At 50.5% G+C, this 19,653-nt stretch overlaps 2 protein-coding genes across 3 annotated transcripts in view; both read left to right on the top strand.

Moving 5' to 3' along the window:
- The window catches only part of kdm5a (lysine demethylase 5A), a 30,086-nt gene extending 28,176 nt beyond the window's left edge, over positions 1–1,910 (top strand). For both annotated transcript variants that reach the window (XM_084483431.1, XM_084483430.1), the window contains exon 29: positions 632–1,910. In XM_084483431.1, coding sequence (XP_084339557.1) covers positions 632–1,063 — 432 coding nt within the window. In that variant the 3' untranslated portion in view covers positions 1,064–1,910. The remainder of the gene's footprint in view (positions 1–631) is intronic.
- Positions 1,911–3,672: 1,762 nt separating this feature from the next.
- LOC311363265 (sodium- and chloride-dependent GABA transporter 2-like) lies at positions 3,673–19,128 on the top strand (the record flags this gene model as incomplete). Its single annotated transcript, XM_084483233.1, has 15 exons — positions 3,673–3,679; positions 5,418–5,627; positions 11,403–11,537; positions 11,967–12,107; positions 12,548–12,635; positions 13,002–13,134; positions 13,361–13,495; positions 13,999–14,102; positions 14,615–14,739; positions 15,038–15,150; positions 15,382–15,519; positions 16,717–16,819; positions 17,122–17,222; positions 17,876–18,046; positions 18,973–19,128. The coding sequence occupies 15 exons, from the start codon at positions 3,673–3,675 to the stop codon at positions 19,126–19,128; spliced, it is 1,860 nt and encodes a 619-aa protein (XP_084339359.1).
- Positions 19,129–19,653: the final 525 nt, after the last annotated feature.

Genomic DNA, 19,653 nt, shown 5'->3' with positions numbered 1-19,653 from the left:
GCATGCGATGGCAAATCAAACATACTTTCAAATTGGCTGCGGTGCCGTCAAACGGTTTGCTAACGTTCCTTCACAATGTGATCATGAGTGGACATCAGAAAGTATAAAGAGACAAGTGAAAGTGCTGCCGTTGAACTGACAACGTGCAGTGAGATCACGGCTCCCAGTTCCCCACAAAGCCCTCAGAGAACCGGTCTGAAGGACTGGACTAACGCCTCGTACCCACTGTACACGTCCGTCGACGGATCTCATTGACTTTACATGGGGACGCTCCCGAAATACATTGTGGGTCCCGTCCGTCAAATCGGCTCCGTCTCTTGCGTCCAAAAGTTGAGAAAAGTTCAACTTTTCAGGCAGCGACGGATCCGTTGGCCAATCAGATCGCGTTATACGCACGTTATACGCAGATCGTGTTGTACCCCATGCGTCGGACACGCCCACTCTCTTCCGTCGACGGACGTGTACAGTGGGTAGGAGGCGTGAGATGACGCAACTCTCTCTCTCTATGACCTCTGGTCTGTGGGGGTTCTGGATGTTCTTCACACTCTCCTCCCTCCTCCCCCTCCTCCTCCTCCCCCTCCCCCTCCTCCTCCCCCTCCTCCTCCCTCCTCCTCCCCCCCCTCCCCCTCAGGTGGACTGGGTGCAGTGCGACGGCGGCTGCGACGGCTGGTTCCACCAGGTGTGCGTGGGCGTGTCCTGTGAGATGGCGGAGAACGAGGACTACATCTGCGTGGACTGCACCTGCAGGGCCCACGTGGTGGTGGCGTCGTCGGCGGCGGGGGGCGGCGGCGGCGGCGTCCTCGGGGGCGGGGCCACGGCGGCGGCGGTGATCCGGGTGGAGGCGGCGGCGGCGGCGTCGTCGTTGGCGACGGCGGTGGAGGAGAGCGTGGTGGTGCTGGTGACGTCGGCGTGCGGCGGCGGCGGCGGCGGCGGCGGCGGCGGCGGCGGCGGCGGGGGGGTGCCGGGCCTCCCGGCCGCCGTCCACACGCAGACGGTCGTGGCTAGCCTCCTGCCGGGGGGCGCGGCGGCGGCGGCGCTGCACGGCGGCCAGCCGGGGAGCTAACGCGCTCTTGGCTAGCCCGTGAGCCGACGCTCCGAGCGGGGCCCGGAGGACCGCAGACCGGTGGGCTAGCTCGGGAGCTAGCACGCGGAGGACCGCCGCCGCAGCTCGCTAGCTGGCTATTTAGCGAAATATTTTGATATACTGGAGGACCGTAGAGTTGGACTGTACTGAAACACACACACACACACACACACACACACACACACACACACACACACACACACACACACACACACACACACACACACTCTAAATGTAGCAAAAACCAGCCCTTCCAGCCCACGGGCGTGTTGGATGATGATGATGATGATGGAGACTCTGAAAGCGAGGAGAGAGGAAGGACTCTCAGACTTCTGATGATGATGATGATGATCATTCAAACTCTGAGCTGCTCATAACTCCGATGGGCCAGTGATGTCATAAGCCAGTGGAGAGCAGAACCAATCGTCTCCCACCGATCCGTCTGTCTGTGTGTGTGTTCATCTCCCTGACCCCCTGTTACAGGTAACCCACGCTCGGTCTCGCTCTCTTCAGCAAACGTCGCGGATTGTTTCTGGTTCTTTTCTCTTGAGCAGCTCTCTCTCTCCGCTCCTGGCGCCATGTTGGACCCATCCATCCGCCATTTTGGATCTATCCAGCCGCCATTTTGGATCTATCCATCCGTCACTTTGGATCTGTCTCCGCCCCCACTCACCCTGGAGCAGCTAGGCTTGAACACGCCCGCTTCACTACTCGACAAACCGCCGTGACGTAGTGAATAATTTATAATGTACATATATGTTTATGGCAATTAATTGGATTGTGGCTTTTTTTTTTATTTACCACCTTTAATAAACTATTCCTAGTCAAACGAGTTGGATAAAGAGTCTTTAGTCTTTCTTTGTGGGTCCCGATTTGACGCACCTCCAATGTGTTTAGTTGGTTTACAACTTTATGCACAAAATACTTTCCCACATCGAACAAAATAGATTTTCGCAGAAAAAAACAGTTATAAAAATGAACTGAATGACTAATTTTTTTAGCCACTAGTGTGTGTGTGTGTGTGTGTGTGTACGTTTACTGGCACGTTGATATACTATGAATTTGGTCGGTACCGTTAAAACAATGTGGAAACATGCAAAGAAGCGCAAGGAGTTGTGGTCACGAGAATCTCCTGACCTTAAAAAGGGGTCACGACCCAAAATGTTAGAACACACTGGATCAGGTTATAAAGACGGAATTTAACTAATTTAACTCAACTTTGTGTTCTGCGTGATTATTTCTTTTGAATAATTCACTGGAATACAAACCATCTCATAACCCCATCATGTGATGTACGTAGCAGAGCTGTCAGGTGATTTAGATTCCCCCCCCCGCCCCCCCGATGGACCGCGACGGAGTCCAAACCGCTTCAAACCGACCCCAACCGACGCGGGCCCCAGTGCATTGTGGGAGTGTGCTGATGAAGTGAGACACGAGGTGGCGTGAGGATGACTGTGATCTTACCGAGCGCGCTGTATCATTAACACCCCGCTAACCGCTGTCGTAATCCTTCACCCATTGTCATTATGCGTCCTGTGTTATGTGATGAAAACATGTTGATTCGTGTTCGGGTGTGTTATGAGGGTGGCGGTGGGAAATTAGATGAGGGATACATGATCTCGGACAAACGCAAACAAACACACACACACACACACACACACACACACACACGCACGACAAGACATCCTAACCATTTAGGCGATGCACCTTGTAGTGGCCACAGGTTTGATTCCCAATGGGGAATTCCCTCTCTCTATCGTAACCAACATCCCGGGGCTGTCTTCACTCTCCTGTCCATGCAGGATTGGAGATTATTTGGATTGTTTGGACCTGCTTAAGAACACAGGACATGGGCTTTGCCCAAGTCCAAGTGCGTAATGACCAAGATGCACCCAGGATGGCCACTAGTTGAATAAAGACCATGACTGAGTAGAACCTGATTCCATAAACACCACCACTGTGTCTACTGTGTCTTATACTCTGCCGTTTACTTTGCCTGTTGTCCTTCCTGTGCTTACAAAGAACCTGACGTGACCTACAGGGGCCGAAGCGTTCCTAAGCAGACGGAGGAGACGGCTTTAGGCTGTCAACAAAGTGCTATTTTATCTGCGTCATTGTTTGGAGTTGAGAGGTGAGCGGTGGTGATTGACTTGATTCGGAGATAGAGAGAGAGTTCATCAAAATCCTATTGATTCCAGGAGGGGAGGTGACAGAAGCCACTGATAATATCACATCCACACCGCCGGGGTGAGAAGGTGTAAAGTGTTGCAGATGGTCTCTTCTACCATGTGTTGGTGGATATGTGTGGGGTTCTATACATCCTATTTCTAGCTTTTGTCCCTCCTGGTATAGGGCAGAGAAAGAGACTTTGATCTAAACGGGGAAGGCCGGTGGGGGGGGGGGGGGGGGGGCGGGGTGGTTGGGGAGGGAGATTGACAGCAGGGGGTCAGAGTCAGTACTAAGAAGCCCCTCCCCCTCCCACTGTGGTCCGGTTAAATACTAAAACCTCCAGATCAGCAATCAATATGCAGAGGCAGAAGACCACAGACGTCTGAGAGAGAGAGAGAGAGAGAGAGAGAGAATCCACGATGAATGGTGAGTCGCTGCCTTTGGCTGCTGCTGTTGATTTCAATTCAAGAACAGAAAAGAATAATGCAAGGTGCAGGATTGCATACATTATATCATATTGTAGGTTTTTTTTTATATATTATGCAAATCGTTTAACTTTATTTTAACTGCTTTGGAATATTTATTCATAACAAAAACTGAGTAACATGTTGCATACGTGCGTAAACCCTTAAAGAATGTATTTAGCAATACCTTTTTGTGTCATGATATAGTTGATACTATTATTTCATGAATATATTCATTATATTATTTTCAATTATTTCATATTGATGAAACAACCCCTTGAACAACATGACTTGGTGCAGCATTAGTTAGAGCAATGCCTTTCTGTATCATGATATATCTAGTTTAGACTAATGAACATAATTAATTATCTCACGTTACCAATGGGTGATTGTGTTCGACTGATCTACACCGATGAAGCTTTGAGCAGCGTGCCTTGTTGCAGCATGAGTTAGGGATTGTTCCAGTCATCCGTTGGACCTGTGTGTATCCGAGTGTTTCTGCTTTATGTAAACATGATCCAGCCCGCCAATCGGAGGCCAGAGTCGAACCTTACGTCGGGCTGGAGAGTAGCTTGGTGATGTGTGTTCTGCTGTCGCTTCTCTCTGTGTGCGCGTGTGTTTCTGTCTGTCTGGGTTCTGAAATGTGTGTGTGTGTGTGTGTGTGTGTGTGAGTGGTTGTTAATATTTGTATGGTATGTAATGTGTTTGTGTGTGTGTGTGTGTGTAGTGTGTGTAGTGTGTTTATATTTGTATAGTATGTAATGTGTGTCTGTGTTTGTTTATATTTTTATGGTGTGTGTGTGTGTGTGGTTCGTTTATATTTGTACGATCTGTAATGTGTGTGTATGTGTGTGTGTTATTGTTTGTATTTGTACAGTCTGTAAAGTGTACATGTGGTGTTATTGTTTATATTTGTGGGTCTGTAATGTGTTTGTGTGTGTTTGTATACGTGGGTTATTGTTTGTATTCGTACAGTCTGTAATGTGTGTGTGTGCGTGTTTATATTTGTAAGGTGTGTGTGTTATTCGTACAATCTGTAGCGCGTGTATTATTTTTTGTGTGTTTCTATTTGTATGATGTGTGTTTGTTATTTGTACAGTGTGTAACGTGTGTGTATTATTGTTTGTTTGTATGGTGTGTGTGTTATTTGTACAGTGTGTAACGTGTGTGTATTATTGTGTGTTTGTATGGTGTGTGTGTGTGTGTGTGTTATTCGTACAGTGTGTAACGTGTGTGTATTATTGTGTGTTTGTATGGTGTGTGTGTGTGTGTGTGTGTGTTATTCGTACAGTGTGTAACGTGTGTGTATTATTGTGTGTTTGTATGGTGTGTGTGTGTGTGTGTGTTATTCGTACAGTGTGTAACGTGTGTGTATTATTGTTTGTTTGTATGGTGCGTGTGTGTGTGTGTTACTTGTACAGTGTGTAACATGTGTGTGCCTGTTCTTATTTGTATGGTGTGTGTGTGTGTCACTTGTACAGTGTGTAACGTGTGTGTGCCTGTTTTTATTTGTATGGTGTGTGTGTGTGTGTGTGTGTGTGTGTGAGTGTGTGTGTGTCACTTGCACAGTGTGTAACGTGTGTGTGCCTGTTTTTATTTGTATGGTGTGTGTGTGTGTGTGTGTGTGTGTGTGTGTGTGTGTGTGTGTGTGTGTGTCACTTGCACAGTGTGTAACGTGTGTGTGTGTGCCTCCCCCCCAGGTGACGCCACTAGAGCGGCCTTGTCCAAGGGGGGCCCCGGGGCCGGCGGTCTGCGGGCTGAGGCCAAGATGGAGGACAAGAACGAGGAGAAGATGGAGGAGCGTGGCCAGTGGGGCAACAAGATCGAGTTCGTCCTGTCGGTGGCCGGCTCCATCATAGGCCTGGGCAACATGTGGCGCTTCCCCTACCTCTGCTACAAGAACGGCGGAGGTGAGCCCCCCCCCCAGACCCCCAGACCTCCAGACCCCCTGACCCCCAGACCTCCACACCTCCAGACCTCCAGACCCCCAGACCCCCAGACCCCCTGACCCCCAGACCTCCAGACCTCCAGACCCCCAGACCCCCAGACCCCCCGACCCCCAGACCTCCACACCTCCAGACCCCCACACCTCCAGACCTCTACACCTCCAGACCCCCACACCTCCACACCTCCAGACCTCCAGACCTCCAGACCTCCAGACCCCCAGACCTCCAGACCTCCAGACCCCCACACCTCCAGACCTCCAGACCTCCAGACCTCCAGACCCCCAGACCTCCAGACCCCCAGACCTCCAGACCCCCAGACCCCCCAGACCTCCAGACCCCCAGACCCCCAGACCCCCCGACCCCCACACCTCCAGACCTCCAGACCTCCAGACCTCCACACCTCCAGGTCCATCGACGCTGGAGACAGCTGGTCCCCGTGGAGTGGAGTGGAACGGGCTCTGAACCGAGACCCAGGCGGGCTGCAGTGAAGGTTCTATCTCTATGAAGATGGACTCTGGTGGCTGTAGTTCTAGATAAGGCTCTGGTTGTAGTCCTAGAACAGGGTTTTGTTTCAGTTCTAGAATAGGCTACGTTTGCAGTCGCGGAACTGGCTTGAGTTCTAGAAGTTCTAGAACAGGCTCCCGAGTGTGGTTCTAGAGCAGGCTCTGGTTTTGATTCTAGATCTGGTCGTAGTTCTAAAACGTGCTCTCGTTATAGTTCTAGGACAGGCACTATGTGTGGTTCTAGAACAGGCTCTGGATTCGTAGTCGCAGAACAGTCTATATGTTTAGTTCTAGAACTTAGCTTTGGATTTGAGCGGCCGTACATCATAGTTAAAGTTAAAGTCTAAAAGGGCCTTGCAGGAAACGCATAATGCGACACCCCCTGACCCCCCCCCCAGAGCCCTCTAACGGACAGAAGGGGACGGATGCCCCACCACCCTGAGGGAACAGACCTTGAGAAGGAACCCAGAAGAGGTGATCCGAGCATTCAGCTCCCCTTCCTGACACTCTGTGGTAGTGACTAGTTCTCATGAGTAAACGCTCACCCATCCAGGACGCTGTGGTGGTGGTCAGGGTGTTAGATCTCATCTGAATTGATTCGTCGGGCCGGGCGATGTGGCTCAGGAGGCAGAGCGGGTCGGGTTGGTATCCGGAAAGGTTGCTAGTTCGATCGCTGGCTCCTCCTCCTAGCTGAGGAGTGTCGAGGCGTCCCCTGAGCGAGACGCCTGTGACCTCGCCCTGCCTGCTCGCGACGAGCTGGCTGCCGTCGCCCCTGCGCGGCCGACTCCGCCGTCGGTGTGTGAACGTGTGCATGAAGGGGTGAATGTTAAGACGATACTGTACATCGCTGTGAGCGGCCGCTGGTTAGAAAAGTGCGGCGGCGTGAATGCAGTCCGTTGAGTACGGTTTTACGGTTTTCCTGCGCTCCATCGCTTCCTGTTCCCCGAGTGTTTAATCCCGAGTCCTCTCTCGGAGGCGTTGTGTGCGGCCGTGCTTGTGTAGCTGCCCTGCCCCCCTCTTGAGACTCTACGGGGGGGTGGCCGAGGTCAGGGGGTCACAGGGTCAAGGGGCGGGGGGGTCAGGCAGCTGTTGTTGCTGGTTCATCGCGGCCCCGGAAACAGCTGGTCCCGGGGAGAGGAGCGGGCTCTGAACTGAGACTCGTCCGGCCGAGCTGGCGGGCAGCAGTGAGTGAAGGTTCTGTCTGTATAAAGATGGACTCTAACGGTAGTTTCTAGATAAGGCTCTGGTTGTAGTGTTAGAACAGGGTGTAGTTGTGGTTCTAGAATAGGCTAATGTTTGCAGTTACAGAACTGGCTTGGGTTGTAGTTCTAGAACAGGCCAAGTGTTGTGGTTCTAGAACGTGCTCTTTTTGCAGTTCTAGAACTGGCTTGGGTGGAAGTTATAGAAGGCTATAGAGGCTCCATTTTTTGTTCCAGAACAGGTGCTTTGTGTAGTTCCATAACACGCTATATGTGTAGTTCTAAAACAGGCTCTCGTTTTGATTCTAGAACATGCTCTAGTTTTGGTTTGAGAACAGGCTCTAATCATAGTTCTAAAACAGTGCTCTACGCGTAGTTCTAGAACATGTCTTTGCATGTTGATGCACCGGGCACTGAACTTCACTAAGATTCAGAAAACCTTATTGGCTTTCAACACTGTGACAGAAAATGATCTTTGGCTCAGATTTAATCATTAACACGCGGTATCCCTATCATCTGAGGAGCAGAGGTGGAAGAGGATGTAACATAAGATCCTCATGGAGGTCTTTTGGGGGTCATAGCAGAAGTATGTGGAAAGTACAACACTAATGTCATGAGAAGAGTCTTACAGAGGTTCCAGCGCTGTTGAACGGCCAATAGGAGAGCTTTGTTAAAGATCAATGTTCACTTGGAAAGCCTCATGGCTTTCGGACAAGGAGATTTGTGCACAGGCATGTTTGCACAAGTATAATCAATAGTAAACCATAAGGGTAAGTGGTACGGTGAGATACAAGGACACACTGCCCATCTCACCTACACCCTGCAGAGGTGGAGCCATCCTCCTTTGTTCAACTCCTTCTGTCCTCAATCAGCAGCTGAGAAGCTTCCTGGTGACCTCTCAGTTAACCATTAGGAGGGGCACGCTGTGGCTCTGAGTGTAGACGGCTGTCTGGAGAGAGTCGCCCTGCGTTTTAACACATTTATTAACATCCATATAGCATATAGGCAATATTATGATCATACTATGCTATACTACTCTACTATACTAGTCTTGTTTGGTCTGATTATTTAATTCCATTGAAGCCTAATTGAAGCTCAATCAGTTCAAAGAGAAGAGCGAGTGTAAATCGCATGAAGAACACGGGTCCTTTCTAATACCTGTATTTGTTTGTGTATTTATTTGTGTATATCATTTAAACGTTGTCCCTAAACAGACTCTTCCAGTGAATTCAGACGCACATCATTAAGGAGCAGGTAGGGGGTTAGGGCGTCTTGACGCTTTGTGTGATCAGAAGAACCTTGTTAAAAGAACACACGGTACAACACACGATTCACACTTGGTGGTACTTTAGGCTGAAACGGACCGTTGCATTTGTCTGTGCGCTGAATTCCCGGTTAAGTCCGTTAGTGACGGCCTCACATTTGTGAAAGATTCTGACGTCTTGTGAACTCCCCCCCCCCCCCCCCCCCCCCGCCCCTCCCCCTCCTTGACTGAAGCGGCCCAACTCTGGTTGATCTTTGATCAGGGATTCATCCTGAATGTTTGACAGCGACCTCCGACCTCTCTGTTTTCCATTCCTTGCAACAACCCACAACATAAACAGCCCACATGTGAGGACGTGTGCGGAGCCATGTGTGTCGCGCCCAGCGGTTTAGGAATCAGTGAGACGAGGCTTTGAGACGCACCGGGACGAAGGATAGACTAGCTGTGATAAAGGACAGACTGTAGCTGTGATAAAGACTAGACTGTAGCTGTGATAAAGACTAGACTGTAGCTGTGATAAAGACTAGACTGTAGCTGTGATAAAGACTAGACTGTAGCTGTGATAAAGACTAGACTGTAGCTGTGATAAAGACTAGACTGTAGCTGTGATAAAGGACAGACTGTAGCTGTGATAAAGACTAGACTGTAACTGTGATAAAGGACAGACTGTAGCTGTGATAAAGACTAGACTGTAGCTGTGATAAAGACTAGACTGTAGCTGTGATAAAGGACAGACTGTAGCTGTGATAAAGACTAGACTGTAGCTGTGATAAAGACTAGACTGTAGCTGTGATAAAGGACAGACTGTAGCTGTGATAAAGACTAGACTGTAGCTGTGATAAAGACTAGACTGTAGCTGTGATAAAGGACAGACTGTAGCTGTGATAAAGGACAGACTGTAGCTGTGATAAAGACTAGACTGTAGCTGTGATAAAGGACAGACTGTAGCTGTGATAAAGGACAGACTGTAGCTGTGATAAAGACTAGACTGTAGCTGTGATAAAGGACAGACTGTAGCTGTGATAAAGGACAGACTGTAGCTGTGATAAAGACTAGACTGTAACTGTGATAAAGGACAGACTGTAACTGAGCTGTGATGAAGGACAGACTGTAACTGAGCTGTGATGAAGGACAGACTGTAACTGTGATAAAGGACAGACTGTAACTGAGCTGTGATGAAGGACAGACTGTAACTGTGATAAAGACTAGACTGTAACTGTGATGAAGGACAGACTGTAGCTGTGATAAAGGACAGACTGTAGCTGAGCTGTGATGAAGGACAGACTGTAGCTGTGATAAAGGACAGACTGTAGCTGTGATAAAGGACAGACTGTAACTGAGCTGTGATGAAGGACAGACTGTAGCTGTGATAAAAATAGACTAACTGCGATACAAGACAAACTATCTGTTATTAAGAACGGACCAGCTGTGTATAATACAGACCAAGATCAGACAAATAACGATAACAGGCGAATGGTGATTGCAATCTGGTCCTTGGATAAAAAAACGCTGAGACTAGACTGTAAAATGTAAAATGTGACATACTGTATAATGTGACGTACTGATACTGTCGATATGGTCGGAAAGGGGAACAGAGTTAACCCTAAGGCTTCTCTCTCCTCTCTCCTCTCTCCTCTCCCCTCTCTCCTCTCTCCTCTCTTCTCTCTCCTCTCCCCTCTCTCCTCTCTCCTCTCTCCTCTCTCCTCTCCCCTCTCCCCTCTCTCCTCTCTCCTCTCTTCTCTCCCCTCTCCCCTCTCTTCTCTCCCCTCTCCCCTCTCTTCTCTCTCCTCTCTCCTCTCTCCTCTCCCCTCTCTCCTCTCCCCTCTCTCCTCTCTCCTCTCCCCTCTCCCCTCTCTCCTCTCTCCTCTCTCCTCTCCCCTCTCCCCTCTCCCCTCTCCCCTCTCTCCTCTCCCCTCTCCCCTCTCTCCTCTCTCCTCTCTCCTCTCTCCTCTCCCCTCTCCCCTCTCTCCTCTCCCCTCTCTCCTCTCTCCTCTCCCCTCTCCCCTCTCTCCCCTCTCCCTCTTCCCTCTCTCCTCTCGCCTCTCTCCTCTCCCCTCTCCCCTCTTTCCTCTCTCCTCTCTCCTCTCTTCTCTCTCCTCTCCCCTCTCCCCTCTCTCCTCTCCCCTCTCCCCTCTCTCCTCTCCCCTCTCTCTCTCCTCTCTTCTCTCCCCTCTCTCCTCTCCCCTCTCTCCTCTCCCCTCTCCCTCTCTCTCTCTCTCTCCCTCTCCCCTCTCCCCTCTCCTCCTCTCTCCTCTCTCCTCTCTCCTCTCCCCTCTCTCCTCTCTCCTCTCCCCTCTCTCCCCTCTCTCCTCTCTCCTCTCCCCTCTCCCCTCTCTCCTCTCTCCTCTCTCCTCTCCCCTCTCTCCTCTCTCCTCTCTCCTCTCTCCTCTCTTCTCTCTCCTCTCTCCTCTCCCCTCTCCCCTCTCCCCTCTCCCCTCTCTCCTCTCCCCTCTCTCCTCTCCCCTCTCTCCTCTCCCCTCTCTCCTCTCTCCTCTCTCCTCTCCCCTCTCCCCTCTCTCCTCTCTCCTCTCTCCTCTCCCCCTCCCCTCTTTCCTCTCTCCTCTCTCCTCTCTCCTCTCTCCTCTCTCCTCTCTCCTCTCCCCTCTCCCCTCTTTCCTCTCTCCTCTCTCCTCTCCCCTCTCTCCTCTCTCCTCTCCCCTCTCTCCTCTCTCCTCTCTCCTCTCCCCTCTCCCCTCTCTCCCCTCTCTCCTCTCTCCTCTCCCCTCTCTCCTCTCTCCTCTCCCCTCTCTCCTCTCTCCTCCTCCTACTCCAGGTGCCTTCCTGGTGCCATACCTCATCTTTCTGTTCACGTGCGGCGTTCCCGTGTTCTTCCTGGAGATCGCCCTGGGCCAGTACACCAGCCAGGGGGGCATCACCTGCTGGAGGAAGATCAGCCCCCTGTTCGAAGGTAGGAGCTCGGAGCTAGGAGGGAGGAGGTGGGAGATAGGAGGTGGGAGATAGGAGGGAAGATACAGAGGGGGGGGGCAGAAAAATCATCCCTCTGTTCAAAAGTAGGAGATAGGAAGTAGGTTATAGGTGGCAAGAGACAGAAGATAGGGGCTGGCAATCAGGAGGCAGGAAAGAGGGAAAAGACTGTTGTATTTATATAATTAAACGCTTCAATTGAAACATGTTGTTAACCCATCAATAACAACATATATTGATCTGATAACTGTATTGAATATTGATCACGTGTTAATATGAGCGAATACCGGTAGTGAATGAATAATAATGAATTTTGATCAGATAACTTAATGATAATGTTGATAACGTATTAATAATAATGAACATTGCCCTTATTTGTAATAATGATGTGATATAACGTCTCTGTGGCCAGGCCTGGGCTACGGTACCCAGGTGATCGTGGCCCTGCTGAACTTCTACTACATCATCGTGCTGGCCTGGGGCATATTCTACCTGTCCTTCTCCTTCTCCTGGGACCTGGCCTGGTCCAGCTGCAACAACACCTGGAACACAGGTAGCCATGGCAACGCAGAGGGATGCAGGGAGAGATGGGCGGACGGACTGAGGATGGAGAGAGATGGGGAGAGAGCTAGAATCGTGGATGGATGGATGGATGGATGGAGAGATAAATAAATAGATAGGTAGCATCCGCACAGACGCGCACACGCGCACGCACACGCACACACACACACACACACACACACACACACACACACATACACACACACACACACACACACACACACACACACACACACCATATACTAAGCATCTTACTAAGAAATAATAGGTTATAGGTTGTATAGAGAAACATTCTGATGTTAACAAGACAAAGGAAGAGTCTATCTGACAACAGATAGACTAACAGAGAGACAGACAGACAGACAGACAGTAACAGACAGACAGACAGGGTTGAAGGCAGACAGGTAGTAAGAAGATGTCTCTGCTCCTCAGTGAATTGTGTGGAGTTCCAGAGAAGAGATGACCTCATCAACTCCACCGTCGACCCCAACGCCACCTCGCCCGTTCTCGAGTTCTGGGAGTGAGTAATTCTTCCACACCTCCTCCTCTTCCTCCCAGAGCCACCCAGACACAGAGTGCTGACGATCTCCCCTCCTCCTCCTCCTCCTCCTCCTCCTCCTCCCCTACCTCCTCCTCCTCTTCCTCCCCTACCTCCTCCTCCTCCTCCTCCCCTACCCCCTCCTCCTCCTCCTCCTCCCCTACCTCCTCCTCCTCCTCCTCCCCTTCCTCCTCCCCCTCCTCCTCCTCCTCCTCCTCTAACGCCTTCTCCCCTACCTCCTCCTCCTCCTCCTCCTCCTCCTCCTCCCCTACCTCCTCCTCCTCCTCCCCTACCTCCTCCTCCTCCTCCTCCTCCTCCTCTAACGCCTCCTCCCCCTCCTCCTTCCAGACGCAGAGCTCTGAGGATCTCCCCGGGCATCGAGCAGATGGGCTCTCTGAACTGGGACCTGGCCCTGTGCCTCTTCATCGCCTGGATCATGTGCTACTTCTGCATCTGGAAGGGCGTCAAGTCCACAGGGAAGGTGGGTACCGCCCCCTGACTCCGCCCCCCTGACTCCACCCCTTAACGCAGAGCCCGACCACTGTGACTCTCTCAGCTAGACTCCCTATCATCACACTCACATCATGATGTGATGATCTCATTGTCTGTGTGTGTGTGTGTGTGTGTGTGTGTGTGTGTGTGTGTGTGTGTGTGTGTGTGTGTGTGTGTGTGTGTGCGCGTGTGTGCGTGTGTGTGTGTGTGTGCAGGTAGTGTACTTCACCGCCACCTTCCCCTACGTCATGCTGATCGTGTTGCTGATCCGAGGTCTGACTCTGCCCGGCGCCGCCATCGGGATCAAGTTCTACCTCTACCCGGACCTGGGACGGCTGGCGGACCCTCAGGTACGCACGCACGCACACACACACTAACCCCCCCCCCCCCCACACACACACACACACACACACACACACACACGCCATGAAGAGCACCACACCACTCACTGTTAGCGGGAGCGGTTACGACAGGCCTTATGATGATGGAGGTCATGAAATACACACACACACACACACACACACACACACACACACACACACACACACACAGCTTTACCCGCTGTTGATCAGTGTTGTAGCTGAAATGTGTCACAGTTATGTACACTATGTCTCACTGAGAACACGTTGCATACCATAACACCAGACCTACCTCAAGGGATGCCCGGGTTTAAGGTACCAGGGTTACCAGAGATGAGCACCCGATGGACACGCCCCCCCAAGCGAACACACACAGCCAATCAGGGAAAGCATGTTCAAATGAGTGGCGTGCGCTGTGTTGTTATTGATGTTTTGTTGTTAAAAAGATTCTTGTTGGCTCATTTTGATTGTGTTTGCACTGCGTGTGTTTGTAGGTGTGGATGGACGCTGGTACGCAGATCTTCTTCTCCTACGCCATCTGCCTGGGCTCCCTGACGGCTCTCGGAAGCTACAACAAGTACACCAACAACTGCTACAAGTACGTCCAGTTCCAGCACCGGACTTAACTGTTAGATAAAAGATGAACCACTATAATATCGTAAAGGTACCGTCTCCCTTCATCTGGTAACGTTTGGAGCAGCGCCAAGCAAAGGTGGCTGTGCTCTGATTGGTTCAGAGCAGCGCAAGGTGATCGGTAAAATCAGTTTACCGGATCAGGCAAACAATCCGGCAGGGAGAAGACCGAAGCGTAGTCGGTGGAGTAAACAGTCCGGAATCAGAAAACCGGGAACCGTGAATATCGCTGGGACAATGCTGGGACGCTTGATGCAAAGAACAAAAGACGAACTGGCACAGAGTGAAGGGAAACACGCTGACTAAATCCACTATAGGGGAGGGGAACGTTAACGGGGGACAGGTAGAAACAACTACGGTGGGTGAGGACAATCAGAGATGTGAGAAACGTAAGGACGGAGGGAGTGAAATAATCAACGAAGGGGGCGAGATGTTACACAGGTGATGTGATCCGATGTGTGTGTTTCCTGTTCCCAGGGACTGCCTCTACTTGTGCTTCCTGAACAGCGGGACCAGCTTCATCGCCGGCTTCGCCATCTTCTCCATCCTGGGCTTCATGGCCTACGAGCAGAACGTAGACATCTCTGAGGTGGCCGCCTCCGGTGAGCCCCCGCGTGTGTCGGATGTTGGATATTATACATAGCTCTAAATATTCTCCTCAATCCCCATTGCGACCATTGTCCCTCGCTTCCTCGCTTCCTAAATCTCAGAATATTCTCCTCAGACGGAACGGTCCAATCACAACAAAGCAGAAGGCAACTCCAAACGACACCAAAACCAAACGAGATGAAGTCACACTGTATTCCTGGGTCTTTCCTTTACCATACATTCATGCTTTCCCCGTGCTTTACCCCCCCCCCCCCCCCCCCCCCCTTTATGAACGGATGAACTGCGGATCAGGTCCCGGTCTGGCCTTCATCGCGTACCCCCGAGCCGTGTCCATGATGCCCTTCTCTCCCGTCTGGGCCTCCCTTTTCTTCATCATGATCGTCTTCCTCGGCCTTGACAGCCAGGTGACACGCCTACCTAGACACACACACACACACACACACACACACACACACACACACACACACCTGTTACCATGGAGACAGCCTTGAGCCAGGCCACTCCCATTGACCATAATGGGACAGGAAATTGCAGAGTGCAGTGCCCCCCCCCCCCCCCCCCCCCCCTTAGGGAAACGCTCGTTGACATGTTTAATGTTTGTAATTGATGTCTCGTTTATTTCTGGTTTGAACCAGTTTGTGTGCGTGGAGAGCCTGGTGACGGCCATCGTGGACATGTACCCCAGCGTGTTCCGGAGGAAGAACCGACGAGAGCTCTTCCTGTTGGGCGTGGCCTCCGTCTCCTTCCTGGTCGGGTTGATCATGCTCACGGAGGTACACACCGCTACACACTCTCATAGACACTAACACGCTACTACACAATAGTATACACACCGCTACACACTCTCATAGACACTAACACGCTGCTACACACTAATATACACACTGCTACACACTCTCATAGACACTAACACGCTACCACGCACTATAATACACACTGCTACACACTCTAATAGACACTAACACGCTACTACACAATAGTATACACACTGCTACAACCTCTAACAGACACTAACACACTACTACACAATAGTATACACACTGCTACAACCTCTAATATACACTAACACACTGCTACAACCTCTAATATACACTAACACACTGCTACACACTCTAATAGACACTATGTACTATACATTCTCTTAGACACTGACACACTACTACACACTATAATGCACACTACTACACACTTCAGCATACACTAACACACTTCTACACACTATAATACACACCACTACACTCTAATATAATCAAACACACACTACTGCACACTCTAATAGACACTAACACACTAGTGCGCATTATAATACACACTACTACACACTCTAATGCATTCTGGGTGTAAGTGGCTGATGGGATTGTCGGGGTTGGACAGAACCAGTTTAAGGACATTTTTGTTGCACGCGGTCCGAGAGACCCATGCTGCGTTGGACTGTCAGGGGCGACCCCCCGCAGGGGGGGGGGCTCTAACCTGCTCCCCCTGGCCCCCCTGGCCCCTGGGACCATAACGGGTCTTACATACAAAGCTCATGCTGGGCTCCCCGTCTTGTCTTCTTGTGTGCTGAATGGGTCAAATTTCTCCCGGGGGACAAGGGTGATTTTTGAACTTGAACCCTTATAGAACACACTCTACTACACACTGTAAGGCCCTATCCTAATTCTACCCTTCTTCCCCTAGATTTTGAGCCCTAACCCTAGATTTTGCGCGTTCCCGCAAAGGGGTAGGGTGTCCCAATACTTCGGGGAGCAAGGGGGCGTGCCTATTTACCCTTAAAATCAAGCCTTGAACGCTAGCCAGCTCGGGAGCTGAGTTGCAACTAAGGGCACTCATAGCAACAGTGTTCTTGTTAAGAGGAGAGAAATGGGACTGGGCCTTATACACAGTACTTCCCAGTTCCCACTATACTAGACTCATGATATACACTGTAATACACGCTGTTACATGTTGCGTTACCTGTGTGTGTCCACCAGGGGGGGATGTACGTGTTCCAGCTCTTCGACTACTACGCTGCCAGCGGCATGTGTCTCCTCTTCATGGCCATCTTCGAGACCGTCTGCATCGCCTGGGTGTACGGTGAGGCCACGCTTCACGTTCATTCACCACCAATGAACCTTGAATTGAATGAATGAATGAATTGATGCAGTCATAGGCATTATTATATAGCATTAGCATAGGGGTAAGGGTTAGTGGGTAATGATAAGAGTTAGAGTTAGGGTTAATAATCTTAATCCTATTCAATAATTGATACATTAATAATTGATACACACACACACACACACACACACACACACACACACACACACACACGCAGGCGTGAAGCGGATGTTTTTGTGTCGTCATGATGACCGCTCAACTGTGAGGTTGTGTTGTTGCAGGTGCGGACCGTTTCTATGACAACATCGAGGACATGATCGGCTACAGGCCGGGTCCCTACATCAAGTACTGCTGGAAGTTCTTCACCCCCGCCACCTGCCTCGTGAGGATCAACAAACCAGCAGACTCCTGCCCTCTCCTCCTCTGTCCTCTCCTCACCTCTCTTCTCTTTCCTTCTTTTCTCTATTCCTCTGCACCCCCCCCCCCCTCCTCTTCTTTATTCTCCTCTCCTCCCATCTCCTCTCCTCTGCTCTCCTCTACGTTCTTCTCTTCTTTCCTCTCCTCTCCTCTCCTCTTCTCTCCGTTCTCCTTTCCTTTCCTCTCCTCTACATTCTCCTCTCCTCTCCTCTCCGTTCTTCTCTTCTTTCCTCCCCTCTCCTCTGCTCTTCTCTCCGTTCTCCTTTCCTTTCCTCTCCTCTACCTTCTCCTCTCCTTTCCTCTGCTCTCTGTTCATCTCTCCTCTCCTCTCCTCTCCTCTGTTCTCTTCTCTGTTCTTCTCTCCTCTCCTCTGCTCTCTTCTCCGTTCTTCTCTCCTTTCCTCTGGTTTCTCTCATCACCACTGCTCTCTACTTTCTTTCCTACTTCTCTTTCATCTGTTTTTCGACTCTTCTCTTCTCTCTCCTCCTGTTTCTTCTCACTTCCTCTTTCCTCTTATTCCCCCTCTCTCTCTCTCTCTCCCCCTTTGCCCTCCCTTCCGTTTCTCCTCCTCTCCTCTCAGTGTAATATAACAGTGCGTTCTTCTGTTCTTCTTTCCAGGGCACCTTTCTGTTCTCCATCATCAAGTACACCCCTCTGAGGTACAACAACGTGTATGTGTACCCGTGGTGGGGCTACTTCCTGGGCTGGCTGCTGGCTCTCTCCTCCATCGTCTGCATCCCACTCTGGATGGTCTACAAGATCAGCACCACTAAGGGAACACTGAGAGAGGTATACGCTCTGCTGGGAAAGGCCAACCTGTGATTCTGGCTCCCAATAGCCGTAGTGCTCGCAGCCCCATTTCAGTTTGTCGTCCCTCAAAAGTCACGAAAAGCCCTGTAACTCAGTGACGTCTGCGTGGTGATCTGCACAATGTGAACACCATGTGTCGTACAAATCAACATTTATGCAAACCTCCTTAACTACTGTATGAAGGAGGGGGGGGGGGGGGGAGAGTCCAGGCCAAATAACAAAGTAGTGAATTCTAAAGTTATTTCACATTTGTAAAATATTTCCAACAGATCCATAAATGTTCATTCTGAGTCAGTATGCTGATTGTAGCACTGCTCCCTTGGCAAACACACACCTTGGTGGCTTTACTGGGCTCTATCGACTCCAAGACAGAGATTAATGCTGCTGTAACCGGTTTATTGTGGAGTCTGAGCTCTGACACACAGAGCTGATCCAGAAGCAGTCTTGAGGGTGATGGCTGATGACTGGTTGAACCTGTTGTGCCCCACCCACCCCAGGTGTGCAGCCTCACCCAGCCCCAGAGTCTAATTTGTCTGACTCGGGCCAGGTGAGGCTGCTTAGACCAGCCATCATCCACACACACTCCACAATGATACAAAGTGGATACAGCCAATGATGACACAGACTATATGGATGAACCTGAGGAAGAAAAAAAAACTTTACTCTAATGTTAAAACTGATCTATGTCTTTAATATAAATAAGTAAATAATAATAATAACCCCAGTACTTTATAAAATGTATCAAATTAGCAACAGCTTCCAAACAGACTAAACTGTTTGGTCTAAACAAACTAAAAGGTGTCAAAGGGTGTTACAAATCCAATGAAGAACATATAAATTCAACTCTGAGCCAACGGTCCGTGCATCAGTCAGTTAACCCGGCGATGGTCTCCTTCCTCCCTCAGAGAATCCAGCTCCTGGTGACTCCTGCGGACGACCTGCCCAAGACGAAGCGCGAGCAGCAGGACCTCCTCGCCATCTTCGCCCCCGACGACGAGGGGGGCGCCGTCAACAACAAACACGGCTACCTTCCCGTGGCGGAGGACGACACCGCCATTTAGACCCCCCCCCCCGCCCCCCCTCCGCACCACCAGCAGCGTCTCTCTCCGGACGACCGAGGGGTCTGTCAGAGGTGCGCTCTCTCTCTCTGCGCGGAGGACGGCCGGTGGCGGCGGAGGCAACACGCGCAGCGTTGTCTGTGGTTAGGAGGGGTTGTTGGAGTTATCGGACAGAAAACCTTCATAAGGAGATCATGGCTCGCTTCAGTCCTGTTAACTGTTAACTCTGCAGGGACGCGGTGCAAAAAAACACTTCGCTCTGTAAACGTCCAAACTTACATGTCAATATTAACTTCTCAGGCAAGGTGACTTCATTATTATCATTTTTTTTCAACACTATCCATTGTCGCGATAGTTGTCAATCTAACATGAGAGAAGAGCCGAATTGCAAGTGTTTGATTTAAAAGTCACTTATTATTTTGTTTAACTGTCATATTAAAGCTAAGGATAGTAACAGTAAGACTAAATGTCATGCAGTGATTTATTGAGAGATACCAGTTCATATTTTACGAATGCTGTAAATCTGTA

This window comes from Micromesistius poutassou (genome assembly GCF_964030765.1).
Source record: "Micromesistius poutassou genome assembly, chromosome: 18".
Lineage (NCBI taxonomy): Eukaryota > Metazoa > Chordata > Actinopteri > Gadiformes > Gadidae > Micromesistius > Micromesistius poutassou.
The sequence above is the reverse complement of the archived record's forward strand: the minus strand, read 5'-3'. Positions and strand labels throughout refer to the sequence as shown.